Source organism: Nesoenas mayeri (assembly GCF_963082525.1).
Source record: "Nesoenas mayeri genome assembly, chromosome: 15".
Classification (NCBI taxonomy): Eukaryota; Metazoa; Chordata; class Aves; order Columbiformes; family Columbidae; genus Nesoenas; species Nesoenas mayeri.
Window position 1 is genome coordinate 9269204 of NC_137559.1, and position 25962 is coordinate 9295165.

General features: G+C 47.2%; 5 protein-coding genes across 5 annotated transcripts in view; 1 reads left to right on the forward strand and 4 right to left on the reverse strand.

The window, feature by feature from the left end:
* CAPN15 (calpain 15) overlaps positions 1-1692 on the reverse strand; it is a 58138-nt gene extending 56446 nt beyond the window's left edge. Inside the window, 1 exon segment of the mRNA XM_080353854.1 lies at positions 1654-1692. The gene's annotated coding sequence lies outside the window, so the exon portion shown is untranslated.
* A 3582-nt stretch (positions 1693-5274) lies between these two features.
* LOC308046403 (uncharacterized protein) lies at positions 5275-7594 on the reverse strand. Its single transcript, XM_080354192.1, has 3 exons — positions 6867-7594; positions 6284-6515; positions 5275-5794 (listed from the first exon to the last, which is right to left on the reverse strand). Exons 1-3 carry the CDS (start codon positions 7145-7147, stop codon positions 5720-5722), a joined length of 588 nt encoding a protein of 195 aa, XP_080210318.1. The 5' UTR covers positions 7148-7594; the 3' UTR covers positions 5275-5719.
* Positions 7595-7715: 121 nt separating this feature from the next.
* Positions 7716-10491, reverse strand: NDUFB6 (NADH:ubiquinone oxidoreductase subunit B6). Its single transcript, XM_080354193.1, has 4 exons — positions 10216-10491; positions 10043-10135; positions 9037-9081; positions 7716-7861 (listed from the first exon to the last, which is right to left on the reverse strand). The coding sequence occupies exons 1-4, from the start codon at positions 10393-10395 to the stop codon at positions 7793-7795; spliced, it is 387 nt and encodes a 128-aa protein (XP_080210319.1). The 5' UTR covers positions 10396-10491; the 3' UTR covers positions 7716-7792.
* An 18-nt stretch (positions 10492-10509) lies between these two features.
* Positions 10510-15663, forward strand: EEF2KMT (eukaryotic elongation factor 2 lysine methyltransferase). Its single transcript, XM_080354191.1, has 8 exons — positions 10510-10749; positions 10839-10901; positions 11535-11615; positions 11816-11917; positions 12107-12240; positions 13060-13367; positions 14435-14584; positions 15032-15663. The coding sequence occupies exons 1-8, from the start codon at positions 10672-10674 to the stop codon at positions 15130-15132; spliced, it is 1017 nt and encodes a 338-aa protein (XP_080210317.1). The 5' UTR covers positions 10510-10671; the 3' UTR covers positions 15133-15663.
* Positions 15664-16807: 1144 nt separating this feature from the next.
* ALG1 (ALG1 chitobiosyldiphosphodolichol beta-mannosyltransferase) lies at positions 16808-25819 on the reverse strand (the record flags this gene model as incomplete). The annotated part of the gene is made up of 13 exons (XM_080354303.1): positions 16808-17008; positions 17349-17424; positions 18146-18260; positions 19008-19118; positions 19856-19915; positions 20485-20523; positions 21330-21451; positions 22331-22441; positions 23447-23536; positions 24134-24282; positions 24785-24888; positions 25418-25495; positions 25615-25819. The coding sequence occupies 13 exons, from the start codon at positions 25817-25819 to the stop codon at positions 16874-16876; spliced, it is 1395 nt and encodes a 464-aa protein (XP_080210429.1). The 3' UTR covers positions 16808-16873.
* Between the last annotated feature and the right edge of the window lie 143 nt (positions 25820-25962).

Sequence of the window (25962 nt, forward strand, 5' to 3'; positions counted from 1 at the left end):
CCATGTACATAAAATCATCTTAATTTGAATCATGCTTCTCTGACACGTTATGCTCCTGCAACTCGTTCCTTGGGCAGAGCTCAGTCCTGGTTCACTCCTGGGCACACACCAGTCTGTCTGGCAGCAGTTGTCGAGAAAGGGCCATGCAAAAGCCACCAGCAGACTCGTAGCATCACAGGAGGCTGGGTCTGCCGCTTGGCCATCCTCCCACCACAGGCCTGCTCCAGCTTAGGAAAGGTGGCAGCTCGCACAGAGTGCAGCCCTGAAGCACAAGTCCCTACAAGTCCCAGGTGACAGTGTGCAAAGAATGGCAAGATCTCGGTGTTCAGACTGACAAGAGGGGATCTGCAGCCTTTCTCCACCAGCCCGCAGCTGTGATCCGCTGATCTCCACCTCAGCTCCCTCTAAACGAATCTCCTGGTCTCCAGTACCTCCTGACCGACCCGCAGCACCACACCACCATCAGTGCACAAATGCCCCAGGCCACGTACAGCAAGAGCTTCCCAGATAACCTTCTGTCCGACCATGAAAAACCACCCATCCGCATCCTGGGCCCGAAGGCCTGCGGAGCGCTGAGCACCAGCTGAGATTTCGATCTGAAAAAACGCTTGGAGGAAACAATATGACATTTCAAACACAACGTGCACATTATTCAATCTCTCCCAGATTTCTTGATGCTCGAGGGGTCAGGGATGTACCCCAGAACCAGGCGCAGGGAGAGGAGAGCTGCTCAGAAAACGGAGAGGCTGGTCAGTGTACAAAGCCTTTTCCACCCACTGTAACAGATTCCTGCATCCAGGATCTGGAGGCTGACATGCCTACAGTTGCAGGAGAGCTGATATGCAGTAAAATCTGGGGGTCTTGATGGAGCACCGAGGCCTGAGGAGCTTTAGGATGCTTTAAAGACCCAAGCGTAATAGCCAGCCAACCGATTCCAAAGGGCAAACTCGCAAATGTTGTAACAACTCCGCACAAAACCCTGCTCACCCCCTAGCAGACGGGTTTCTAACCTGGAAGGTTAGAGTGCAGACCTGAAGAACAGGCATCCCTGGTTCTCTCTGCCGTGGTCCAGCCCCCGAGCCGGTGCTCAGCAGTACCCAGCCCGTTACCCACCATCAGCGAGGCGAGGATAACCCGGGGGTTCGCTCTCCCCAGGCTGAGACCGGGGCTGGCTTCAAGGGCTCGGTGCCGGCGGGTCCGGCACGGCAGCGCGGGGCTGACGGAACCTCCGCCGCCTCCCCACGGCTGCTGCGCGACACCCAAGTCCAGTAAAGCCCCGCCAGGGCGTGCGGCCGCGCTGAGGTCTGAGCAGGGCGGCTGCAGCCCCCGGGTCACTCACAGCCTGGGCGGGCACCCCAACAGCCGCAGAGCCCAGAGGCGGGAGTCCCGGCTCCCCCCAGTAGCAGGACCCCGACACCGGGTCCCGCCGCGGGCCCCCAGGCCCGGCTCCCACCGCCCCCACCGGCCCAGCCGTCTCGGGCCCACCGGCAACAGGTGGTGCGGGGCGGCCCGGGATGGCCAGGGCCCAGCCGGAGGCTCCGGCCGGGAGAGCTCCCGCTGCCGGGAGCCGCGGCCCGCGAGGCTGCAGCGGGAGGCCCGAACCCGCCTCCCCCGCGCCCCCGGAGGCCCCCGCCGCCCCCCGCTGCCGCTTACCTGAGGATGGAGGCGGCCGCGCTGCTGCTCGCGTCCCCCCCCGGCCCCGCGCTTTCCCCCGGGCAGAGCAACTTCCACCCCCTCCCTCCCGCCCGCCCTCCCGCCTGCCAGCCGCCGCGGCTCCCGGCCGCTCTGCCGGCGCCTTCCTCCCGCTCCGCCGCCGGCCCGGCCTGCCCCGGAGTCCCTGAGCCCGCCCTTACGCCGCCGCCGTGGCGTAGCGCCCCATCCCGGCCTCCGGGTGCTACGGCGCGGAAACAGCGCAGAGGCCGTTGTGAATAGCGCGGGGGGACTACAAGCCCCGAGGGGCGCCGCGCGGAGGAAGCGGAAGGCGATGGCGGAGCGGAGCGCGCCGAGAGCGGTGATTCGGGGCCGGGGGGCGGCCGCGGGGCCCCTTCGGCGGGCGAGGGGCCGGCGGGAGCGGGGCAGGGCGGCGGCGAGGCGCGGCCCGGCCGGTAGCGGGGACCCTGCGTGAGAGTGAGGACTACAATTCCCAGGGTGCTCTGCGGGGAGAGCGCCCTCTCTGTCCGGGGGGTCCGCACCGAAGGCGGCGCTTTCCCCCGGGGCTCCGGCGGGAGCGGGGCGCGGAGGCTCCGCCCGAGGGCCGCGGGTCTCCGGTCGGTCGGAGCCTCGGGTGCGAACGGCGGGGAACACGGTCCTGAGCTCCCGGACCGAGAACACGTTTTCTTCTGAGGCTACGTGAGCCGCTGAGCGTGTCCCGGCGCCGCGGGGCGAGCGGTTCCCATCCGCTCCCCGGGGCAGGCGCAGGATCAGAGCCCGGGCGCGCCCGGCGCAGGGATGGGAGCCCGGGGCTGAGCGGATCCGGGCTGCCCCGCCGCCTTGGAAGGAGCCGCCGAACCCTGGCTAATTACAGCTCTTAATGACCTGGCAGCACATGAGGCTGGCAGGGAGCCGGCCCGGCGCTCCCGGCGATGCGCAGCCACCCTGCAGCCCGCGGTGGCGGGGAGCCAGGCGGGAGCGGAGCGCGGGCGTTCGGCGGCAGGAGCCTCGGTGGCCCCTCAAAAGCTGTGCCCAAAAACCACAGCCCTCGAGTGGAGCATGTTCCCCCTGCCAGCTTCAGTTCAGACTCACCTGTTCTAAGCAGCAGCTTCAAACCCTCCTGCACCGCTGAGATGTGGAGCAGGGGCAGCTCGGGGTGCAGGGGTGCTCCCCTCCTGCAGTCATAAGCAAAAATGGCCAAGTCGATCTGGCACACGCAGATGTGAAATAAATGGTCATTGTTCCAGCAAAAGCAGCATCGTTCTTGCCACTGCACTTGGAGGGGGGATTAATGATTGCTGGATGAAAAAGGACAGCTGCTTAATGGGGGAAATGTTATCTTTAGGCTGTTGGGCCCAGCCCAAGGGGACCTGAGCCTTTCTCTGTGGGCAGCTGAGGGGAGTTGTGATAGCAACACGTTTGGCAAACCCGTCAGTCTTCTGTGAAGACGATGCAGGAACCAAAAGCCAAGTGAATAGCTTTTGCTTCTGTCCATCTCTCAGTGAGATGTAACTGCTAGTCATACTGATGCATTTATTTGTAGACAGATCTTTTCCAGAGGCTGCAGAAGCAGCTCTCCCTTCACTCTCCAAGAGTGGACCAAGGGAAGAGCTGTTCCCTGCTGCCCTCACCCACAGGCAGGTTTCCTGGGCTGGGGAAGTCACAGGCTGCTCCCCCAGCAGCTGAGAAAAGCACAGGGCAGGTGTCCCGGCACATGGCCCTGCACCCCGAAATGGACAGTGAGGCTCCCCTGCCCAGTGTAAGACAAAACCTGTTGGGAACCACTGCATAAAGGGTGAGGTTGGGCTGAGTAAGAAACCGCCAGCTGCACCATGGTGGCTATTGCAAGTGAGACCCATCACCATCTAAACAACAGCGTCAGCTGTAACGGGACAGGGTGTCCAAGATGTCCACACATCACACAAGACATATGGGATGTTTTCATCCTTGCTATATTCAGCCTTACTAAGGAGCAGTTGGAGACAAGGAAGGATCTTAAAAGCACCTAAAATGCCTCTGCACGCTTATGTGGGGGCAGCTGAATTAAGCTGCTTTTGTTATGCACATGGTTATTAATTGAGACATGAGAAGTATGACTGCACAGCACTGAGCGAAGAGAGGAGCAGTGGAGTCACTGCACACTCAGTGTGGGTTTCAACATCGTATCTACACAGCACAAAAAAAGCAGCTGCTTGACATCCAACTCTTCTGATGTGATGGGGGAGTTCCTGGCTGGAATTACATTATCAGCATGGCCCCCTATACTTGGAGAGCAAACGTATAAAACTAAATTTGCCCAGCTACAAAGTGATTTCAAACAGTGGATGAATGCCAGCATGTTATGTTAGGAAGTCACATGAACTGGGATTTACATAATTTTAGATGTATAAACTGAGGCATGTAAATTGTACCAGCCATCACATCTTCACCCGTGAGCAATGGAGAAAGACTGAGCGTTCCAGTTATTCCAGATAAGTTCCTATTTCTATCATTGATTATAAAGAGAATCAAACTTTCAGCAGATGCAGCAGAGGCATCAATATTTCAGTGAACTGCATTCCCGGAAACAAATGCTTTAGTAGCACTGAAAGCCTTGCTGAAGGCAAGGTAAATGTCATCCCCTGCTCTGCTCTGATCAAACCTTGTCATCGTATCGCAGAAAGCGATCACATTTTTCAGGCACTCTAACTCCACGATGAGTGTTCCCCATCTCCCCCACCTGCCACACCTTCTAAAGGGCCCCATTCTATGTTTTTTCCTGGGGACTGCAGCAACACTGGCTGGCCTGTAGCTGCCTGGGTCATCCTCAGCCTTTCCTGACAATGGTGCTAAACTTGCACTCCCCCAGTTGCAAAGACTCTCTCCCAGTCCCCGCAGCTTCTCAAAGCTGATGGAGAGCAGCTCTGCAGGAGCATCAGCCGGTTCTCACAGTGCCACAGGCTGCAGCCTGCTCAGCCCCACGGACCTGCCCAGTCGAGATCAGCCGATATCCAAGAAGCAAATAACGTATCAATCCTCACAGGTTCCACCGTGCATCAGCACAGACACAGGTGCTGAGATGGCTCTGCATCCTCAGCATCTCCTCCTCTGGAAAACAAGTTTGTCTGGCACTGGCTGGGAGCTGGTACACAATGGGACAGCCCGGGGGGTGGGAGGGATTGGGAGGTGACATGGAGGAGGCCCAACAAGCCAGCCATGAAGGATGGCACAGACAGGGCTGACAAGGACTAGGGGATGCCCAGAGTGGCTTCTTGGCCAAGTTCTCACAGACAGTGCTGAACCAGCAACTCCTGCTTGAGGCACAGCAGGTGAGAGGAAGAGCTGGTGTGCTCAAGCACCCCAAGATCTTCCAGTCCTTGTTTCCCAAGACATCAAGCTTTTAATGAGCACCTCCCTCCATCCTCACCTCCTGCTCTGCCTCCAGTTTGCCCCAGTTTGGGACTGGCAAGTGGCTCTTTCCTGGTATCTGCCCTAACCCTCTCCTTTGCAACCTGAGGAACGACAAGGTCCTGATGGTTCCCCCAAGGGCTGAACAGAAAGTCAGAGCTCAGAGCATATGGTCCATCACCCATTTGGGAGGAGGTCTTCCTCCATGCAGCTTTGAGCTGTTGGAAGGCTTTTTGCAACAAGAGAGGTGCAAAGAAATGTTAACTCTTGACTAAATATATATTACATATGTGTATCTATCGCTAATCAGAGTAGTTCTAATATTTTTTACCTAGCAAGGATCTCAAAAGGAAGTTATGTAGAAGATGTACCTGTGTGTACCCCCCTTACTCCTGTGTGTACATACGTGTAAGGGGTGTGTGTAAAACAAGACATTTGAGGGAACAATATCATACAAACCCAGAAGAATTTTGATTTGTCAAGATAACACATCGCCCACATTTAGCGCAAGAGGGAAATAAGACCCAAAGATTTTGAGAGGTCTGAGGCCCAGAGCCCCCAGGGGAAAAGCCACGCTGTATTTGCGGAGGGACACTCGTCACGCAGGTCCAGCACGCGTCAGCAGTGTGGTGTCTCACAATGGGTAGGTGCTCCTCCTGCTCGACAGGTGGCACGAGCTCCTTCAGGCTGACAGGGCAGGCGGTGATGAATGCTCTGGCTGTAACTGTGCCGGGACGAGTTCCGTGTCCTGTATTGTCTTTTTTGGTAGGGTGGTTACAGTCAAACCCCTCCCTGTTTAAGGAGAGGTATCTATTCCCACTACTCAGGGTGGGTTATCTGTTCCAAAATGCCCAGGAGATCCTGGGGCCACATGTACAGGCTCCACAACCTGACCCACATTAGTGCTTGAGACCTGGGACCGAGCCTGTGGCACAGAACAGCCACCTGGGCCCCACATCATAGGGACAGGGGGGATCGGGGCAGCTCTAGGGGATGTCCACAGAACTCTGGGGGTACTACAAATTCCCTGTAGTGCTGGAGGGGCTCTCACTAAAGGAAAAGAGGTATTAGGGCTTCCTTGGGGGAATTTTGGAGCCCTGCGGGTATGAGGTACCCCCCTGGTCACAGTCCCCAGTTCCTCACAAGCACTGCAGAAGTGAGCAGATCATCCTTGGAGATGTAGGGCACCCCAACCAGCCTCTCATTAGTGGAGTGGGGGTGTCAGGGGACCCCAGCAGTCACTCACCGGTGGGGCGATGGGCTCAGTGTTATCCTTGGGGCATGGCAAGTGCAGGCAGGGGCCTGGGGAAGCCGCCTCCTCCTCCTCCTCCTCCTCCTCCTCCTCCTCGTCCTCCTCCTCTGCGGTGTCATCAGCATCATCCAGGCTGAGCAGCAGCAAATTGGTAGAGCCAAAGGTTCGCTTCAGGTTGCAGCAGCTTGAGGAAGGAGCGCTCCTCGGGAACTCCACGCTGGGGGCACTGACATAACGTGAGGCAGAGGTGGTGACAGGGACCCCCAAGGCCATGGGAAGCACACACAAGTCTTGACCCCCATAACCCCTCCATTAACCCCATTGTCCCCGTGTTGCCACTGATAACCCTCAATACCCACATCAACTTCCCAGTCTCCCCCTTGATTCTCTACCTTCCCCAGTGCCCCACAACAACCCCGGCTGACTTTGCAGCCCTTCCAGGGACCCTGGAGCTTCCCCAGTGCCCCCATCCAGAACCTTCCAATAATAACCAGCAGGATCCTCCTGCCTCCTCTCAGCCCACAGTTGCTCCTCCACTTTGTTCCCAGTTGCCAGCCCACCCCGAGCTGCCTTTTACCCAAGGAAAGAGGCGACTGAGGGCTTGGCGAGGGCCTGAGGGCTCAGCAGGCACCTGGAGGCTGCAGGCTGAGTGTGGGTGCCTGATATGGGGTCCACGGCCTCCCTGATCTCCTTCGATGGCACCAGAGTTTTCAGCCCCGCGTTGGCCATGGCCTGTTGGTGCAAGTTCCTACCAGAGGTGTTGTGAGAGGTCTGGCTGCCCCCAGGAACAGCAGCGGGGCTCCTGTCTGCGACCCTGACCTCACAAACACTGGCTATACTGGTCACACATGGTTCCATGAGGGTTCCATGAGAGGCTTCTGTCTCAGCCCCTCCCCTTGCATTCCTCAGGTTACCCTTTGGATTGCTAGTTAAACCATTTCAATCCCCAAAAGAGCCATCAAAATATTTAGAACCATAAAGTATCTCAAGATGGCGGGGATCCATACGGATCATTGACTCCAATTCCCTGCTCATCAAGAGCCTGGTCTCCCCCGATACAGAGTGCCCCGGTTATATGGGGCCAGTGAGGGCAGGAAGACTCCAGGTCAGAAAGGGCTGAGGACAGAGAAGGAAGTGTTAAAAGGTAAAGAACAAAGGATTTGTGGCAGCAGTGCCACTTCTGCTACCCGTGTGTGTGTATCCACAATCCCCTGGGATCTACAGCCTCTCTTCTGTGACTGTGAGGCTTTCAGACTGTCCTGCTGCCAGGTCTTGTCAGGTCAGATAAAAAGTTGAGGAAGGGGCGTCAGAGGTCACCAGGACTTAGCGATAACGCTCAATGAAGGCAAAAGAAACTCACATTCGAGTAGCAACTGGAACAAATTGGACTAAGGAGAAAGTAAATGACAGAAAGGCTGAGGCGAAGCACGATAAAGACTTTTTTATAGAAGAGATAAAGCAGCTGCAGTTCTCGCTTTGTTTGGTGCAGGAGGAAATCAGCTTTCAGTGGTGCTCATCAGGTTCTTCTGGCAAGGGTGGCATAATTTCTCCAGTCTCTAAAATCCTGTCCCCCTGAAGGAACGAGAGAGCACGGTGAGCACCTCCTCCTGCACCCAGTCCCTCTCTTCACACAGCACACTTTCAATTCCGCTCTAACCATCCCCACTTCCAGACAAAACATAATATCTTACTACAACTCACTCAGAGCACTCTCATTCACTCAGCATTTCCCAGGCTGCTGAAGTTACATCACAGCCAAATTATCCGAAATCTACACTTGCTTTACCCCTTCTTTTCAGCTACAGAACAGCAGCCGAACATTTTGAGACTATCTGGTTTAAAAAAAACGTCTATTGGACTTACAGCACTGCACAACCACCTTCAACACAGCACAGCTGTGAGTTTCCAAACCCACGGTTAGTAATTAGGCTGAAGTCAGAGTCCCACAGCTTGGCCTTCAGTATGTTGCTATGTGGTCATTAGCAATGGAACTTTTCATTATTTCAGATAAAGCACAATTAGGCAGGTATTATGCAAAAAAAAAAAAGTGCAACTGGCAGAAATAGCAAAGATAAACTTATATGAGAATATCTGCCCACTGACTCACTACACCAAATAATAAGTAACAGCTCAGAGCAGTTTGAAAACTGGTAAAAACCAAACAATCTGACACTCTCCGCTTTGTAAACCTGAGCCCAAGTGGAGGGTGGCACAGCTCCAGCTCTCTGGGGATGCCTGAGTGTGGGGGACCTTTGGGGACACCTGGGACCAAGCTTGTGCGGCCAGAACCAACACACGGTCAGCACTGAACTCCTCCCAACTCCTGACAACAGCCACCCCTGGCAGTGAGGAGAAGCAGAACCACTCCTCTCTGTCGCTCCATGCATTAATAAATAGGCTTTCACAGAGGCTTTAAACACAAAGATGCTGTTACTGTGCCGTAACTGAGGCTTGTGTTGCCAGAAGGGAATGCTTGTATTTTCTGCCCAGGATGGGCAGTGCTGCCAACCAGGTACTCGAAATTCTGCTGCTACAGAGGGAGGTACTGCTGAAACAAGGACAAGATGAAAACTGCTCAAAAATACTGTAACTGTGCTGCTGCAGGGCAGCCTGCCCACAGGATCAAGCTCATCCTTCTAGAAATTCTCCCTGCACTGCTACTGCACAAACCTGCACTTCTCCCCAGGTCATCCCTTTTCTGCCTATTTGACCAAGCTGGAAGATAAAACAAGTATTAATAGACTTACTGGGAATATCCGTGGATTTGACATAACAACACCGTGCGGCGTTTTCTGAAAGAGGGAGGGGGGAGAAGAGAGGGAGGAGGTGAGGAAAAAGGAGCGTTACACAGATGAAGTTCGACGGATTTCCAAAACAGGGATGTCAACCCTTCTAGAACATGAGCTCTGCTGAGTACAAGACTCATTAGGCAGGGTACTTTCCATTAGTTAAAGACCCAAGGCTAAAACAATTACCCCTCCCAAGCAGGATAAGACTGTAGAAGTGGAAGGTCTGTCCCATCATTGGGGCGTTTGCCACAGCCCTTCCCCACACCAGCAGCTGCAGTCTGGTCATCCCCAGGGACACAGAATCACAGAACAATTGGGGTTGGAAGGGACCTCTGCACATCATCCAGTCCAGGCTCATCTCGAGCACTTGCACGGGATACGTCCAGACAGGTTCTGAATGTCTCCAGAGAAGGAGATTCCACAACCTCCCTGGGCAGCCTGTTCCAGTGCTCCGTTACCCTCAAAGTAACGAAGTTTCTTCTTATATTCAGAGGGAACCTTCTGTGTTTCAGTCTGTGCCCACTGCCCCTCATCCTATCGTTGGGCACCACTGAAAGGAGTCTGATCCAATCCTCTTGACACTCATCCTTGGGATATTTATAAGAATCAATAAGATCCCCTCTCAGCTTCTCTTCTCCAGGCTGAAGAGACACAGCTCTCTGTCTTTCCTCTGGGAAAGTAACAATTAAGACGTGTCTTTCCAGCTCACAGGAGGCAGCACAGTCAAAGTTGGCCACCACCATAAGACATCACCAAAAATACATTTGTGTCACTCAAGCAAGGAAAAACAAATGCTGACCAGACCACGGGACGTCACCCGAACCTGCAGCTGACACTTAACCAGCACGTTCGCACTGAAGCGGCTGCTGGTTCCATCACTCCCTGCGGGACAGAGCTTCCCGGGTTCAGCCCGGGCCGCCCCCGCCCTCCTCGGGCCCTCCCGCGCCCCCGGGGCCGCACGCACCATGACGTGGTACTTCAGGTAGTAGCAGATGACCCAGGCGGGGACCAGGACCCGCCCCAGGACGAACCCGGCGGTCTGGTAGGCCTTGAACACCTGTGGGGCACAGGGACACGCGTCAGGCCCGGGACTGCTCGGGGCGGCGGGTCCCGGCCCGTGTCCCGCCCCCCGTTCACCTGCTGCCGCCAGAGCCCCCCGGGCTGCAGGAACCGCTCCCAGAACGCGGCCACCGGCCCCAGCCGCTGCCGCGGCAGGACGGGCTCCCGCTCGCTCAGCTCCTGGTCCCGCAGCCAGCGGCGCCGCAGGACGCGGAGCTGCTGCAGCCGCAGCTTCTCGTCCTCGCTGTAGCCGCTCATGGTGACGCCGGTCCCGGTGCGGCCTGGCCCGGCTCTGCGCGGCGGGCGGGCGCTGTGTCCTTCGCCACGGCGCACAGCAGTGACGTCCTCAGGGCGCACAATGATGCGTCATCGGGGGGGGGGAAGTGGTCCCACGTGCAGGCCGAGCCCGCGGCTACGTGAGGGGTCCCGAGTGGCGCCCCCTGCGGGCTGGGAGAGCATCAGCCTCTTAACCGGAGGGTCGGCGGTTCGAGGCCCCGCCCCGGCACGGCGAGACTCGCGGCCTGCGGGGCCGCCATGGCCGAGCCGGAGCTGGGGATCCGCTTCCAGCGCCGCTTCCTGGCGGCCCGGCAGCTCCGCTCCTTCCCCTGGCGGGTATGAAGGGGAGCGGGGGAAGGAGCGGACCGGCCTCGGGTGGTGACAGCCGGAGGGGACAGGGAAGACGCAGCTTTATTTTGTTTTAGGAACTGGAACAAAACCTACAGACTTCGCTGGATTCCTCCCTGCTGGTGGATATTCTGCACAAGGTAAGGGGGGACAGCTCGGTGTCACGCAGTACCCCGGGCTGCCACCTCTTGTGACCCAAGTGATTGCTGTCCTGTGCTGGGTTTTGCTCAGAAAACCCTGGTGCCACAGTTTTTCCTTGAGCCTGGCAGAATTGCACATTTCCTTCTCTTCCTGTTATTTAGCTGTTCTTAGCATCAACAGTAAGAGCCGTGTGCCTGGGCACAAATGTCTTTAATGTCACAAGCAAGTCAGCCCCACTGGTTCTGTGTCTGGTGCTCCAGTGGCCAAAGGGAGGTGACCCAGGTCACTGCAGTGGAGGTACCAATCTGTACAGTGCTTGAACTTTGCAAATACGGCAGAAAACCAGAAAGAAGAAAGAGAAAAGCAAAAGAAGAGCAGCAAATGGGATTATCTTTCCACTCAGTTTTGCTATTTACTCTTTGAAAAGTGAAAAATGCGTTTTCTGCCACAGATCTGCAAACTAACACACTGTTCAGAAATAAAATCTCATTTTCTGGCTCAGCATTGTTTTTTAGCTGTAGACTAAAAGCACTTCATGACGCAAGGAGACACTCAGTGACTTCTCTGGCCTCTCACTGCCTTTCATAAAATCTTCACTTGGTCACTGGTGTCAATCGCTGTTCTTGTTTTAGACCATTCTCCACCCTCTGTGTGTAAAATATCCCCCTTCCACCAAGTACAGAAGATGCTTTCTGACGGAACTCATCAAAAAGGTAGTGGCTACTTTTCATGTTGCTTCCAACTATTTTTTTTCTTGAAAATATGCCTGTTTTATATTATGTAATAACAAAACAGCATTCAGTGTAAAATATTATGGCCAACAATCTATTAAAATGGGACAGAAAGCGTGCACGTTTTCTGTTTCATGACAAACAATTTGATACCCCACACTTTCCCGTTCCCTATCACACAGCACGAGTCCACAGCAGCTGAACCACTGGATGAACTGTATGATGCACTGGCAGATATATTAAATGAAGAAGAATCTACTCGCTGTTACAAAAACTACTTACTGGTAAGAACTACTACCACATCATTATAAATCACTTTTAATCATCTGAACTAAGCAATAATTTGCTTTAAAAATAACCTCCCAGAAACCTGGAGTGTTTCTTGCCTGTTTCCAGGCACTAATATGGATTGTAAAGTGTAAAACCTGTTGTCTGTGCTGATCCATCCCTGTCTTCTCATGTGTGTCCTGCAGCCCACGGGAGGATGCGTTACCCTGTCCGAGAGCGTGGCAATTATCTCTGGTGGAACCACGGGGCTCGTCACGTGGGACGCTGCTCTTCATCTCGCGGAATGGGCAATAGAGAACTCTGCAGTTTTTAGTAACAGGTAACGGCAGCAGCACAGATGAAAGATCAGAAAAGATATTTTTATTCACATTGTGAGCTACAGACCTGTAATTTAATAACATACAATATTTAACCCCAAAATAATGGAAATGGCTGTGGCCTTTTGCTACTGGGTATCTGCTGCCCTCGTCTGTTCTGCAGCAGTCAAACTTCAATCCAGGAGCAGAGCTCATTGTTCTTTTAAGACAGGTTTTAAGATCCACACATTACCCCGTGCAGACTGACCTGCTCTGTAAAGCCAGCTGTTAAGTTTCAGCTACTGCACTGTCGAGCCTGTAACTGAACTAGTGCACTTCACCTCATGATGAGATTCATCTCACCTCTCTTCAGATGATCAATGTGCAGGTGTGCGCATCCAATTTCATTGTCTCGACTCTGTTTATAAGCAGCCAAGAGGAACAAGTACTTTTGAGGAAAGATTCCACCAAGTTAATTTAAAGTCTTGACCTGACAAGGAAAGGAGCTGTGCTACTGACGTGTCTGTTCCTTTCCATGGACTATTAAAAGAATTGGACAACCAGTTCAGATGGAGACAACCAGGCTGCAGAAATCTAAAATCAGGTGGAAATGCTTTGTACCACATGCAAAAGCAGTATTTCAAGTAATTAATTTTATGCTTATAATTGCATCTTCAGTGTTTACCAGCTCTTTGAGACAAAAGTTAGATTGTAGATGGTTTACTCAAAAATTATTGAAAAAATCTGTAACTGATTTTACCTTTAGATTGCTTGGAATGTTTTGATTTCCTAACTCAATTTGGAGCCCTAATAAGCACTACTTTTACTCCATTACCCTCCAGGACAGTCTTGGAATTAGGAAGTGGGATCGGCTTCACTGGAATTGCAATCTGTAAAACCTGCAACCCTAAAACGTACATATTTAGTGACCACCACCATGGCGTTCTCAAACAGCTGGCAGAAAACATCTGTTTGAACGGCTTTGTCTTGGAGCCTGAAACTACCCAGCGTGTCCAAACGGAGACTGGAGGCCAGGAGGCAGAAGCAACAAATGACCAAAACCCAAAACTAATTGTTGCGGAACTGGACTGGGGCTCAGTTACAGGAAAACAGCTGTTGGATCTTCAGCCTGACGTCATAATTGCAGCAGGTACTTAACGCCTCTGCTTTATGTCTCACTATGTGCTGTCATGCAGGAGTATACAAGTTAGGGAGCTAAAAAAACAACAGACACAAACCTTTTTTTGGAACTTGCCTATGTATAAATCTGGAGTTTATAAAAAAACCCCTAATAATGGAAAACGTAGCAATAGTAAGATTTCTTAACTGTAACTACAGGATTTTACTCCGTGATTCAGGGCTTTGCGAAGCTAATATTACTTAAGAATTCAGGTGAAAAAATGACAAAATACGCTGCCTTTGTCATCAAAAGTATCACATTAAGTATGTGAATTCCATAAAATGAAGTCACTGTATGTTACCTAATGCCAAGTCTGCTGTTCAGAGAACACACAAACCAGCCCAAGTTGGACTCATGGCAGTAACTCAAAACTGAAAGTGATTTACACACATCTCCTATTTAATTCCTGCAGGACATTCCCTTATTACGGGCCCTTAAGAGCAACCAGTGTGTCCATTAGTGGTATGTGCACAGGTCTTGACATTTCTGTGTGGTAAACAACCACCACTTGAATGTCAGTCCTGAACACCAGATTGACAACGTCGCAGAATCGCAGTGCTAATTAGTAAGGCTGAGATTTTGTACCCCTTAGCGATCAGTCTTACCTTGCATCCCCAGTTCTGCTCTCAGGGACGTTATTCAAGATGAAAACTACTGCAGTTCAAGTCCTTTGCAATCAGCCTCTGAAATACAGGTTTTTAAACATTGCAGTTTCCTTCTCCTAAGTAGTCGTACAGAGAGTACCAACACCCAATGTTTTTGCTGTCTCCCATACGATGGGCTTAAATACAATATTTGACAATCCATTTACAAAAAAGAGCGCTGATTTTTAGTGATTTTGGACTGGTATTAGAGATGAGGGAAACTTGATGTAGCACATAAAGTAGCAGCATTTTCTAAGGTCTCTTCTTGAGAATTTTTAACCCTTGAATACAAAAACTGTATTCTCCTGCAAGGTGAATATTTTTGTTTTGCAGTTTTCATTCTGCTTTTTGCTCAGTTCTCAATAAATACTGAGTGTTTTCCCTTTTGTACAGATGTGGTATATGATCCAGAGATAACTTTAGCCCTTATTGCTATGCTACAAAACCTCTCCACCTCCAGAGGAGATAGAAAACCTCCTGAGGTCTACATCGCTTCCACCATTCGTAACCCTGACACTTACTGCCTGTTCCAGGCTGAACTTGGTAGGTGCCTTTTCCATCAAGTCTGCCAATAGTTTTGGCCTCTCTTCCCACTGCTTAATCTGTAGTAGAGATAAAAAGGAGTGGTAACTTTTCCACATGGATTTGATCAGATTGTACCTTCACTTTTTGCTACATCCTGTCTATCACACCTCACTTAGTGCCAACTTGAAATGAAATGCAAGTGTGGTGGCAATAGGAAACTAAAAAGGGTTAAGCTTAAAGGAGGAAAACCACCTGTGCTGCACTGTCACTGCGGTAACATTCAAGATGCAGCCTAAATTCTATATCTCAAGTGTTCTTTGAGGCTTAAAAATACATACTCATAAGCATTTGCCTGTAGCTTGCTGTAACAGCACGCTAAAGATCTCTTCTTAGAGAACCTGATACACAATTTGTGCTTTTCATTTTATTAAGCAGAATCATGATTCTCAGTGTTTCTTTTTACAGACAAAGTTGGGATCAGATGGCAGATTATTCCAGCACCCAGCAACAGTACTTTTCTCTATGATGTGCAGCCAAATGTAACTATTCTACAGCTATTTATATAGACTGGAAAACTGTGACAGCATTAGGATTTTCAGACCAACAGGGGCTATCTTGTCCTTGCAACAAGATTATCTTGAATTTAGGAATGTACACGAGAGGCACTGAGGATACAACTATATGCATGGACGCTCGTCAAAATGAGTTCTGTTTCTGCTTGTAATTGTCAGCAGGCATGCAAGCTGCTGCCCCTGAAAAGTACCTGTGAACCTTAAGCAACAGCAAAAAACCCCCTAACTGTACTGCATTTTGATTCCACAGAAGACAACAGAATGGAACTGTATTTTTTTTTTTCAACTTTGCTTTGTAAATAAGAGGCACATTTGCAGGATCACAGGATGATTCTCTGACAAGGGAGGAAAACAATGTTTCATAGTAATAAATATTTTTAACACTAAAACTAGCTATAATTGTTGTCTACTTTTTTACTTGTCTTTATATCCTTGCATACTTGCAGTATGTGTCATCTTAGAAATTAATAATAATACCTAGAGTGACTACAGTAGTATCACAAGCTTACATGATGCTGTAAGAGAAGGTAATTGGTGCTGCTGTAAACAATGCGCATCTTGATCCTGCAGTGATGGCAAAAATCAGAATTTGATTTACATTTCTCACACATGGGCTGTCATTTTCACACCTGGCTATCAGGACGCCATCCTCTCAGACTGGCCAGAAAAGACAAAGAGAATTGTACTCAGCAATGCTCTAAGTATACTGCAAGGAGGAAGGACTTATCTCACCTGCTCTGAAACCTCCTGTTATCCCTTCATCATTTTCCTGTTGGACAGTATTGGTCCTGAAGCAGAAAAAAAACCTAAATGGTATGCATATGAATACTGATAGCAACGATAAAAAAAAAGATGAAGGGTTTACCTGAATGAGCACTCAGCAAGTGAAATGCCCTTTTATTAAGTTATACATACTTTAATAATCTGTTTTGGTTTTATTTTTTCCTTTTCTATTCATCTGTTCAAAAAGAGCTAAATTTTAGGTTCTTCCTCAAGGTAAATGGGCACATTCACCTCAGTGTACAAGGACAACACTCACTGAAAGGTGTATTTTCCTCCAAGTGTTCAATAAAGCTGTCACATACCAGTGGCTGTACGTTCATATTCTTGCACACACCGTAAAAAGGAAAACAACTCTGAAACTAAATGGTTCTGTCTTAATAAGATCATAGAGAGGATATTTAGTGCCTGAGAAACACCAGCCACGAATATTAACTGGCTAAAAAACCAAAATAACCTTCTGCTCATATACAACAATTCAAATAAAAGGCATCTCCCTTTTGCAAGAAAAAAATACCCAATTCACCTACTAAAGTGCCTGGCAATAGTTGATACACGTATTTAAGTACCTCCACCAAAAAGTGACCTTTAAGCAGCACAGGTGTTTGATTTTGGACAAGTCCCTAAAGTAACCAAACCTCCCTCCCACTTTGTAAAGATTCATCCCAAGCGATAAGAAAGGACAGGCTGTCCAGACACAAGGCTCGAGCTCATCGGTGCAGGAACCCTCTTCCCTCAAGATTTACAGCACTGGCACACAAAGGACCTCGGCCACAGCTCCAGCGCTGTTATTACTCACATGAGCAGCTCAAATTGTTAACAAAAAGGTGTGTTCAAACAATTGTCCCAAGATGAAGTAGTTAAAAACTGCGACCATACACAATAAGAAGTGTTTATTCACTATTTATCAAATCGATGTATCATCAGGAATGTATTAGCTTTTTTTGGCAAAGTGTCATTTATTCTGCCCAAGCAAAGGAAGAACAGTCTGGTCCCAACTCTCATCCCAGCGCAGCTGCTTGGACACACGGAGGTTTTTTCTGAAGTTGTGAAGTTTGCCTTCCAGTGTAGGAAATTCCAAGAAAAGCATCTGTAATTTATAAAAGGAAAACCACAGAAAAATACCATTGTGTTACATTTTAGGCTCATTCTAGCCTCCCCAACATCAATCCTTAACTACAAATGCTGCAGCAAGAAAGCACTGTTTCATCTGGCCCTGTAAATAGTGAATGATGACTATATTTAAAATGTTCTTGCCAGCTTCAAATTAATATTCAAATAGAAATTAGGCCAATAACACTGACCAGGCAAAGCAATATCTTCTGAGAATGCAAAATACACAGATGATAGTCAGATATGAAAAGGCGGCTCACATCGTAGCACCTTTGCGGATACAGCTAGTGGGAAAGAAAAATAAGTCAAGTCTTTACCTTTAGTTGTTCTGCCAGTTCATTTGAGTCCCTGAATATCAGACCATTTTCATTGTGTTTCACAAGTTCATGTAAACTATGAACAAAAGTCATAGAAAAAAATGTGAGACAAAAAGCAGTGAGAGGGACATAATACATTTTAAAAGCTGCAGAGTGACACCTGAAGAGACAATGCTAGGATACCTGTAACATGATCCTGGATGTCTAGATATGAGCTTCATACCTGACAAAACAGAATGAAGGCACCTCCAAATGTTTACATTTAAAGACTGTTTCTCCCTTTTAAATCAGGCTATCTAAATCTACCACTACAGTACAAAAGGGCCCTCATTCTGTCTTTGTGCATCTGGACATACAGCAAATATCAGGGCAATGATCTACTTTAAAATTAACCTACAAGGAAAATCTGGCCATAATCCAGTCCCTAAGACCTTCACAAAGAATCTTATTTATAAAAGCTACGGTTTCCCAAAAAGAACAGCAAATTTTATGGTTGACTATGCACACACTCATCCCTTCACAGAACAGACATGTTTATTCAGAAGGAAGCTTTTCTTACACAAAGTATACGGAAACAAAGCATTACGGGGTAGGTTTTTAAGGCAATTAGTTGCATTAAATACTCCCAAGTTTGTAGATTTCTAATTTATCTTATTGAATTTAAAAATATAAAAAAAAGTTGCTATGGCATAATAATGGAATCTCCTTTGATACATGCAGAAGCTGTTAAACTCTTGCTTTGAGATAACAGTTTTATATGATCCACTTAAACCCTATCAGAATAAGCAAGCTCTTACCATTCAAAATGTATTGCACATACAGGTAAACAACAGCCAAACATATCTACCACCTTCATGGGTAAATCCAAACCACTAGATGATTTATGGAGACACACCCCCAGGTCTGCTGAGCCTGAAGAACAAACAAAACAGACAAGAGTTTGAATTCTCTGAAAGCAGCTCTTCTAGCCCTACTGCAAACCTTTCTATTTATGTTCTACTTTGGGTGATGCAAGCTAAACAGAGCCACCTTCAACACTGTCCAGGCTGACTCGATTTCAAGCACTCAGGAAAAAAAAAAGACAATTTATTTTGTGACTAAAATTAGTCAGGTTTTAGAAACATACCAGGTGAGCAGATATTGAATTAAAGGGAATTTTAAAATTTGACAGATCTTAAAACAGCCTTTCTGCCTTTTAATCTGCTAAGAATGGGTAAGTGCACAGGAAAACTCCACCACAACCCAGATGGGACATGCTGCATGCCTTGCTATCCACCTATTCCTGTTCAAGGGATTTCAAAATAGAGAAATTACAGCATGATTCTATAGACATTAGGTAGCTCAAATGTACCAAATAAACACAGTGTTTTACAGCCATATGAATCAACAGGCTCGAACTCCGCAAAATGTAGATCAAGCTGAATATGTATTTTAGTACTTCATTAAGCTTCATTAAAAAAGTGTAGTTAGAGAAATGTAGCAAATTTGCTGGCGTGAGTCAAAACCACAGATAGTATATATGTATACTGTCGCTAACAAGCAAGTTCATTCACTTAATATATTCTAGCAGCTTCCAGGAAAAATCTGTAGCAGCTCCCTGCAAATTTCCTAAGTTGTTTTTCAAACATTCTCAAGCCTATTTCATAATCCATTATTTACCAAGCAAAAGAGGGTAATCCTCAGCTTCAAGCCACGGTGTACAGATCTGGATGTGTTTAAAGTGCAGTTTATTTATCAGCCCATTGTAGTAGTCTTTTAGAGGTCCTTTACCTGTTTAAAACAGAAAAAAAAATATAAATAAGAGTATTTTTTGTCAACATGACTGAAAATAGTGTGGTCTGTGCATCTTACTGTATGGCTGACAAACTCCTGTTGTATCAGGTACCTCAAAAAAAGGACACATAAAAGACTAAGTATCCTTGAAAGTACTGTAAGCCTAGACTTGTTTACTCAATTTTCAGAAAAGCCTGTCACTGATATCCCCCATTCCTGACCTGCATTTTCTATACAGCCATAAGATAACCAAATAACTAATGACAAATTTCAACAGCACAACTGGCCCTTCCAATTCACACTAAGTTTTGTTCTTAATGAGAAAGTTAAGGAAACAGCATTCATTCTGCCTACACAGCTTTTTTGGCAGAACCTTGGTTGATGAATACATCTGCTTTTCTAGGACTAAATAAAAAAGTTTCTGTGTAACACTCCAAACATCAGATTTTAAGTTTCTTTTACTGCAGCATCTCAATGTTGAGCTTAAATTCTTTTGAATATGGAATAATGCACAGCTGTCCTAGCTAGGCGGGCTGAGAGCTTCTCCTTGTTAAAGATGTGCCCTGATTACATGGCTGTATCAGTTCAACTATAAAGCACTAGTCTCATAATCAGACATAAAGGTAACAGTCCCTCCTCTCTCTGCACCATCAACAGAAGAGTCAGCATAGAAAAGTGCAAATGAAGTCTTCTGTATTAGCGATAAAAGAATTGTAATACAAATGAACTCTTACCTGTTATCACACATACTAAAGATGGAAGCTTGACTCCTTCATTGACATATCGTTCATAATCTGGAGAAGATAAACTGTTTAGAGCTGCCCAATACACAGATTACTGGTTTAAGAATGGTCACAGTGTAGTAATTGTTTAGCTTCTTACTTCACAAGCATATACCTAGCAAAACAGTAAATTTAGCAATGCTAAAATTGACAAACTTCTGTAGAAATAAATTACAGTCTGTTTAAAATGCTCTATTCACGAAGCATTTGTTTGACTACACCATATCAGCTGTTTCAATGTATCAATTTAGAAACTGCAGCTGCAAAGTCTACTGAGACAATACATATTCCCTTCTTTCTTATTAGCAGATACCTATGGAGAGTATATGTAATAGCTTGGAAAATAAAACTGCAATTTACAAGCTAGTTAGAAATATAATTCTCCCTGACAACTACTCTAATTGAATCCAGATGTTACACTTCTGTATTTCAACTCCTCCTCTTAAATGACTGCTAATTAATCAAATACACCTGCATTTTCACTATATATGGAAGCACTGTTCCTTAGCAAAACCCTTCACAACTGTCCAGAAAACAACTATTCTTCTTTGAATAGGTGAGATGAATTCCTTCATACCTACCTTCTAACGCTTTCAAAAGGACGGAAAAGTCTTCATCCTCTGAAAGAGAAGGCTTTATTAGTGACATTCATATTTCTGTCACTTATAATGAATTATTGTTTTTAAGTAACATCAATCAACGTTTTCCTCACCTTCACCTAAATAATTTAAATATGCAACATGCTTTTCCTATTAAAAATCTGCTGGAACTATTTTAATAAATAAAATCTATTCTCAGATACAGGGCTTAATTGCTTCCCTTTTTGCCAACACAGCAGACAAACAAGCCACAAATACTGCCCATCCTTAATGCCACCAAGTTAAAAATGTCTGTTTTCTAAAGCTACAGGATTAAGTATAGAACTTGCCCTGGTAATTCAAAGGTTTAGACAAGTCTGCCCATGATTACTAGCAATGGATTTGTTTCCACTTCTGTTCCATTTTTCATAAAGAGGAAAAGAAAGTGAAAAAAATTATGTCATACACATTATCAGAAATAAAGGAGTAAATATTTTAGTTTATTAATCCATTTTACACCACCATGGAAGATAGTATGTCTAGAATGGAAGTTGAAAAAAGAAGTAGGAAATCTCTACAACCATTCTTGAAGCTGAGCCTCTAGACTGCAGCTCCATTATTAAAATACCACTTTAAAAACCATCTCTTTTTAACCACTGAGGTAGGTAATACACAACTCGTCTTTACGCACTTCCAGCCAAATGAAGGGAAATAACTTTGCCACTGGTGATGTAAACATGCCTCTATGGCATGGCAAGTGTCAAGTGTGAGGAAGTATAAAAAGTCCTTGTTTTATCTTCTGCTAAACAGTGGTTAAATATTAAAAATAAAACTATTCATTTCCAAACCTGTCCAGCTTGTGCTGCTGATTAGAAGAGCTGGCCGTCCTCTCGTTTTTATCACATGTCCATTTTTTTCATCCTTTTCTGTAAAGGCAGATGTCTCAGAATTCAAACTGAGAGACTCTGTACTATGGAAACAGAATTTTCTGAGTATGGACCACACAAACACCACCAACAATCACAGAAGGAAATACTATGCTTAACCAGTACAAATTTCCAAATAGTTTGTTTCTGAGTTGCAGAGATACTTGATCATAAGTGAGACAGTTCTTCCATCTTTTCTATCACTACAAAGACCCTAGTGACACCACTGCTATAGGCACGATTCCACCTTCTAACAAAGTTTTTTCCTTAACAAATTGATAAAGTAGTCTCTCTTTCCAGCTCTGTCTCAAACAGGATGGAGGGCAACAGTACATTTATGCAATTAAACTCAGAACCTATAATTGTATGGCAGGCATCAAAAAAACCCCAAACCTTCTATACACCATGGCTTTCACTTATTTTTGAAGCACTAGGCTGATAAAATAACACCTTGTTAAAGTGATGTACTATAAGAGACATCCTGCACATTGCCAGAGAGGAACGTTTAATGCTTAGACCAAAATCCTGAAAGCTCTCCACAGTAAGCGACAGGAAGGGTTGCTATTAATGAAGCATCCAGCCACTGTCATCGAGTTCAGTAGGAACTGACGACTGCTGAGTTCCAGCCCACAGATATTATATTACAGATCCCCTCAGTACTTATTCCAACGTCTTTAAAAATAAAACACTTCATTATTTCACACACCAAGCATTATGTTATCACAGCTCAATGATTTCAGTCATGGCCTCTCCTAGCGACAATTAAGCTAACTTGCACAGTGTCAGCTGAAAGCGCAGAGACCACTCCACCTGCTGATGTTCAGTAACTTGTGACACCATGCAAAAGTATTCCTGGTAACTAAGTGCAATAACTTTATGTTATTCAGCTAAGGACTGTAACTGTGTGCTTTACTTAAACATACCGTGGTTTAAAAGGCTCATAGTCTTTGGCAAGTTTCATGTACAATTCATGTTGAATTTCTAATGGCGTTTCCTTAAAATAAGAAGCTGGCTTGTCATACAGTGTTACTGCCCTGTAATAAAATAAATAAACAATTTAATTTAAACACAGATGTAACAAAACACATGTGGTACAGTGACATGCTAAAATTATGTAAAGCAGAACATAATTAAGTTAATTAATACAGCACAATAATGATTTTTTTTTTATTTTTACAACTTTCTGTATTCCTGAAATTTGTTGGAATACACCAAGGTGGACACATTAATCCCGTAACAAAGGACCGCTTTCTTGTGTGCATATTTAAGGGGTGTAATGCAACCATCAAATCTGCAGACACAATTGTCCTGATCTTTAAACTTCATAACCTTTCCTGAGCAACTCTGATCTTAAAGCCCTCTGATTGCAAATGAAAAATTTGCAGGGCAGACGAGTTATTAAGGAATCCAGTGATGTCTGCCTCATTTTGATTCCATAGTAGCACCTGGACTGCTACCTTCTAGTCAATGGGGTGATAATTTTGAAGGGTAATGAAGATTGCTGTATGCCCACACTCTACTAGCTCATCACCCCTGAAACACATTAGTTGAGTTTTTTAACAAAACACCTTGGGAAAGTTGCTTTTGCAAGATTCCTCTGAATCCAGAATCACCAGGGCTATATTCTATGGCAGTATTCTGACATCAGGCCTGTGAGAAACTACAAGAGTTGACAGTGTGAGAACAAGCGTTGGTGGGAAAATACAAGAAGAAAGGACTCTATACTAATTGATACAGGAAGGACAGAAGGATTGATGCTAATTGATACATCAAGGACAGTGGGGTAGCTTGTGGTAGACCAAAAAAATGCTTTTATGGCAGCAGCTTTGGTGGGAACACAAAATATATCACTTATGTAATGACTAACTTAGCAAATCAGCAAATGCTTGAGCAAGCATCATAGCAAGTATAAATGCAAGCCTGAATTTGTAATAAATGTCTCTCTTTGCACCTAAAAAAGAGAGTCTGTGCCTCACTCGCTACAATATTCTTTTATTTCACATATGCGCACAGTAATTTGTTATAGGTATTTGACTTACTTTATGTTGCAATTTGCCCATAGATCTTCTTTCATTGCATTAGTGACACACAAGTTGTAGTCTGACAAACGCCCAAAAAGTTTTTCATACCTGAAAAAAACTAAATCTTAGTTTGCAATCACAGGCAGGCAATTGCATTAAACAAACAGTAACTGCCACCAGTGCCAATGCTAATTAAAAGCCAAACAAAACCAAAAGAAACCAAACTGCTCCCAGTAACTGAAATTTAATTGTACTGAAGCAGTATCAGTCTGAGAAGGGATACAGCATGACTCCCTTATTCTCTAAGATCCCAGAACACCACACTCGAAAGCCTTTAAAGCCTTTATGTACATCTAACCAATTAGATTCAGCAAGAAACAGAGCTTTAAAGATGAGCTGGAGTGTAAAGCAGCACTAGGGAATAAAACAACTCAGTACACATAAAGGAATTCTAGTAACAAGGTCGAAGTTTGCATATGCACATAAAAGCAGCCTGCCTACTTCATCAATCACCTTCTTACGTGTTTAACAAAGGTATTTTACAGAACGTGCTCTATGAAACAGAAAGGCTTTAACACAGCATAATACAGAAATCCTTCACAGAAACAGCCCTTGGCTGATTATATTCTCCCCACTGGTTTCCATTCTTCCAAATTCTACAGAGGTCCATAGTTTATAAAGAGGAAAAGAAATTACTGTACAAACCATTTTGCAATTTGTACTAGTGGATGATTTCTTCCGTGACTCAGACTCATTATAGTGTATCCGTAGTTGTGCCAATCAATTATCAGTTTGCTTCTCCAGAAAAGACATGCGACCCAGGCAATGGCTATACCAGGTAAGCCTGGAGGATTCTGTTTTATAAATAAAACAAGTAAAAACAACATAAGACTGTGGTAAAGTGACAAATGCTAAGCAACTACCAGAAAAAGAAAATAAAATTATTAAAATTATGTCCTTTTACAGGCTCTTAATGAACAATGACAATTTTGTATTCACGGACTATAGAACTGCCAGTTTCTCCTATAAAGACTGGTAGACACTTCAAATGTTATTGTTGGATCAGGATCAAAATTCCCCTCTAATAAACACATAAACGTTTCAGTTAAGATTTATTCTTTACTGCTCCAAGCCGATGAGGTTGGAAAGCTCAACAGTTAACAGGAAGAACAAACAGGAGTTGTTAACAGAAAAATCAAAGTTTAGAGCCAAATAAATAGTTTGATACAGGTTTACACCATTAATTAGGCCAGTTTTGGCTCTCAAATAATCAGAACAATGTCTGAGACTGCTGAACACGACCTGTACTGTAGTACTATTTCTTCTTATTAAAATTAGTCCCAACACAAAACATACCTGAAGAAGAATATAGGATGGCTGGTCTATCTTTAGCATTGTGTACAGTAATTGTATTGCCTGCACAATAACTTTTATGACATACTGGAAAACCTTCGGGCCAACTGTAAAACAACAGAAAATCCAGTAAGAATATTGCGGCTCTCCAGAAACGTGCACCTCGTACAGAACCTGTCTCTGCAGAAACAGTTTTAAAGTAATGGTATGCTGTAAAAATAGAAACCTGGGTTTAGACAAACATCTTGCAGTCGCTATAAATTTCTATTTTGTATAGGAAGAAACCAGGTTATGGATGGACTAAAAAAAACCACACAAGGTTTAAAAAAAAGAGTCCCTGTTTCAGCCGGCATCAGAGCTGCATTAACGAGCTCAAGTAACTCGGGGGCAAGTGTTTAGAACAGGCAGGGAAGCCCCAAGGAGGAGCAGCCCCTGCAGACCGCACCCCGCGCAGCAGCGAGCCCCACGCCCCCCTCGGGTCATTTTCCCATGTACATCGCGTTCCCGCTCCGTCCCCGAACACAAGCACCCGCCACAGCCACGCTCCGCACCCAGCCCCGCCACTCGCTCCCCGCCGCCCGGGGCCCAGGCCACCGAGCGGGGCCGGGAGCGGAGCCGGAGCCGTCCCGCACCCACCTCGCAGCCCCCGCAGCTCCGCCACGGGCACCAGCCGGATGTTCGCGCTCCGCAGCACGTCGCCGTGCGGCCTGCTCTCTGCCGGAGGGGAGAGGCCCGTCAGAGGAGGGACCCCGCACACCACCCCGACCCCGGCCCAGCCGCCACCTCAGCGCAGCTGCCGTCCCCTGAGGAAGCGACCGCCCGCCCTCACTCACGGACGTAGCCCAGCAGCGCGACATCGTGCCCGTGCCGGGCCAGCGACAGCGCGTGGTACTGCATCCGCGGGCTGCGGCCCAGGTCACCCAGCACCGCCACGCACACCCGGCCCCCGCCGCCCGCCGCTGCCGCCCGCCGCCGCCACAGCAGCGCCGCGACCAGCGCCGCGCCCGCCAACAGCAGCGCCGCCCCGCCCGCCGCCATCTTGTGGCGCCGCGGACTGCGCGGGGCGCCCCCTGGCGGCGGCGCGCTCCGGGCGGACCCGCGCTCCAGTCTGTGGCGACAGGACGAGTGAGCAGCGGCAGGCTCCACCTCAAATGTAACTTTAAAAATGGTTGTGGCTGGCA

What these genes read in the sequence shown, in the direction of transcription:
- LOC308046403 (XM_080354192.1), bottom strand. Translation starts at nt 7,147, where the DNA reads ATGGAACCATGTGTGACCAGTATAGCCAGTGTTTGTGAGGTCAGGGTC. An exon ending in TCAGTCGCCTCTTTCCTTGG is followed by an intron (nt 6,516 to 6,866) that starts GTAAAAGGCAGC and finishes ACGTTATGTCAG; the next exon opens with TGCCCCCAGCGTGGAGTTCC. An exon ending in CTGAGCCCATCGCCCCACCG is followed by an intron (nt 5,795 to 6,283) that starts GTGAGTGACTGC and finishes CTACCAAAAAAG; the next exon opens with ACAATACAGGACACGGAACT.
- NDUFB6 (XM_080354193.1), bottom strand. Translation starts at nt 10,395, where the DNA reads ATGAGCGGCTACAGCGAGGACGAGAAGCTGCGGCTGCAGCAGCTCCGC. An exon ending in GGGGGCTCTGGCGGCAGCAG is followed by an intron (nt 10,136 to 10,215) that starts GTGAACGGGGGG and finishes TGTGCCCCACAG; the next exon opens with GTGTTCAAGGCCTACCAGAC. An exon ending in ACCTGAAGTACCACGTCATG is followed by an intron (nt 9,082 to 10,042) that starts GTGCGTGCGGCC and finishes TCCCTCTTTCAG; the next exon opens with AAAACGCCGCACGGTGTTGT.
- EEF2KMT (XM_080354191.1), top strand. Translation starts at nt 10,672, where the DNA reads ATGGCCGAGCCGGAGCTGGGGATCCGCTTCCAGCGCCGCTTCCTGGCG. An exon ending in TGGTGGATATTCTGCACAAG is followed by an intron (nt 10,902 to 11,534) that starts GTAAGGGGGGAC and finishes TTCTTGTTTTAG; the next exon opens with ACCATTCTCCACCCTCTGTG. An exon ending in TGACGGAACTCATCAAAAAG is followed by an intron (nt 11,616 to 11,815) that starts GTAGTGGCTACT and finishes CCTATCACACAG; the next exon opens with CACGAGTCCACAGCAGCTGA.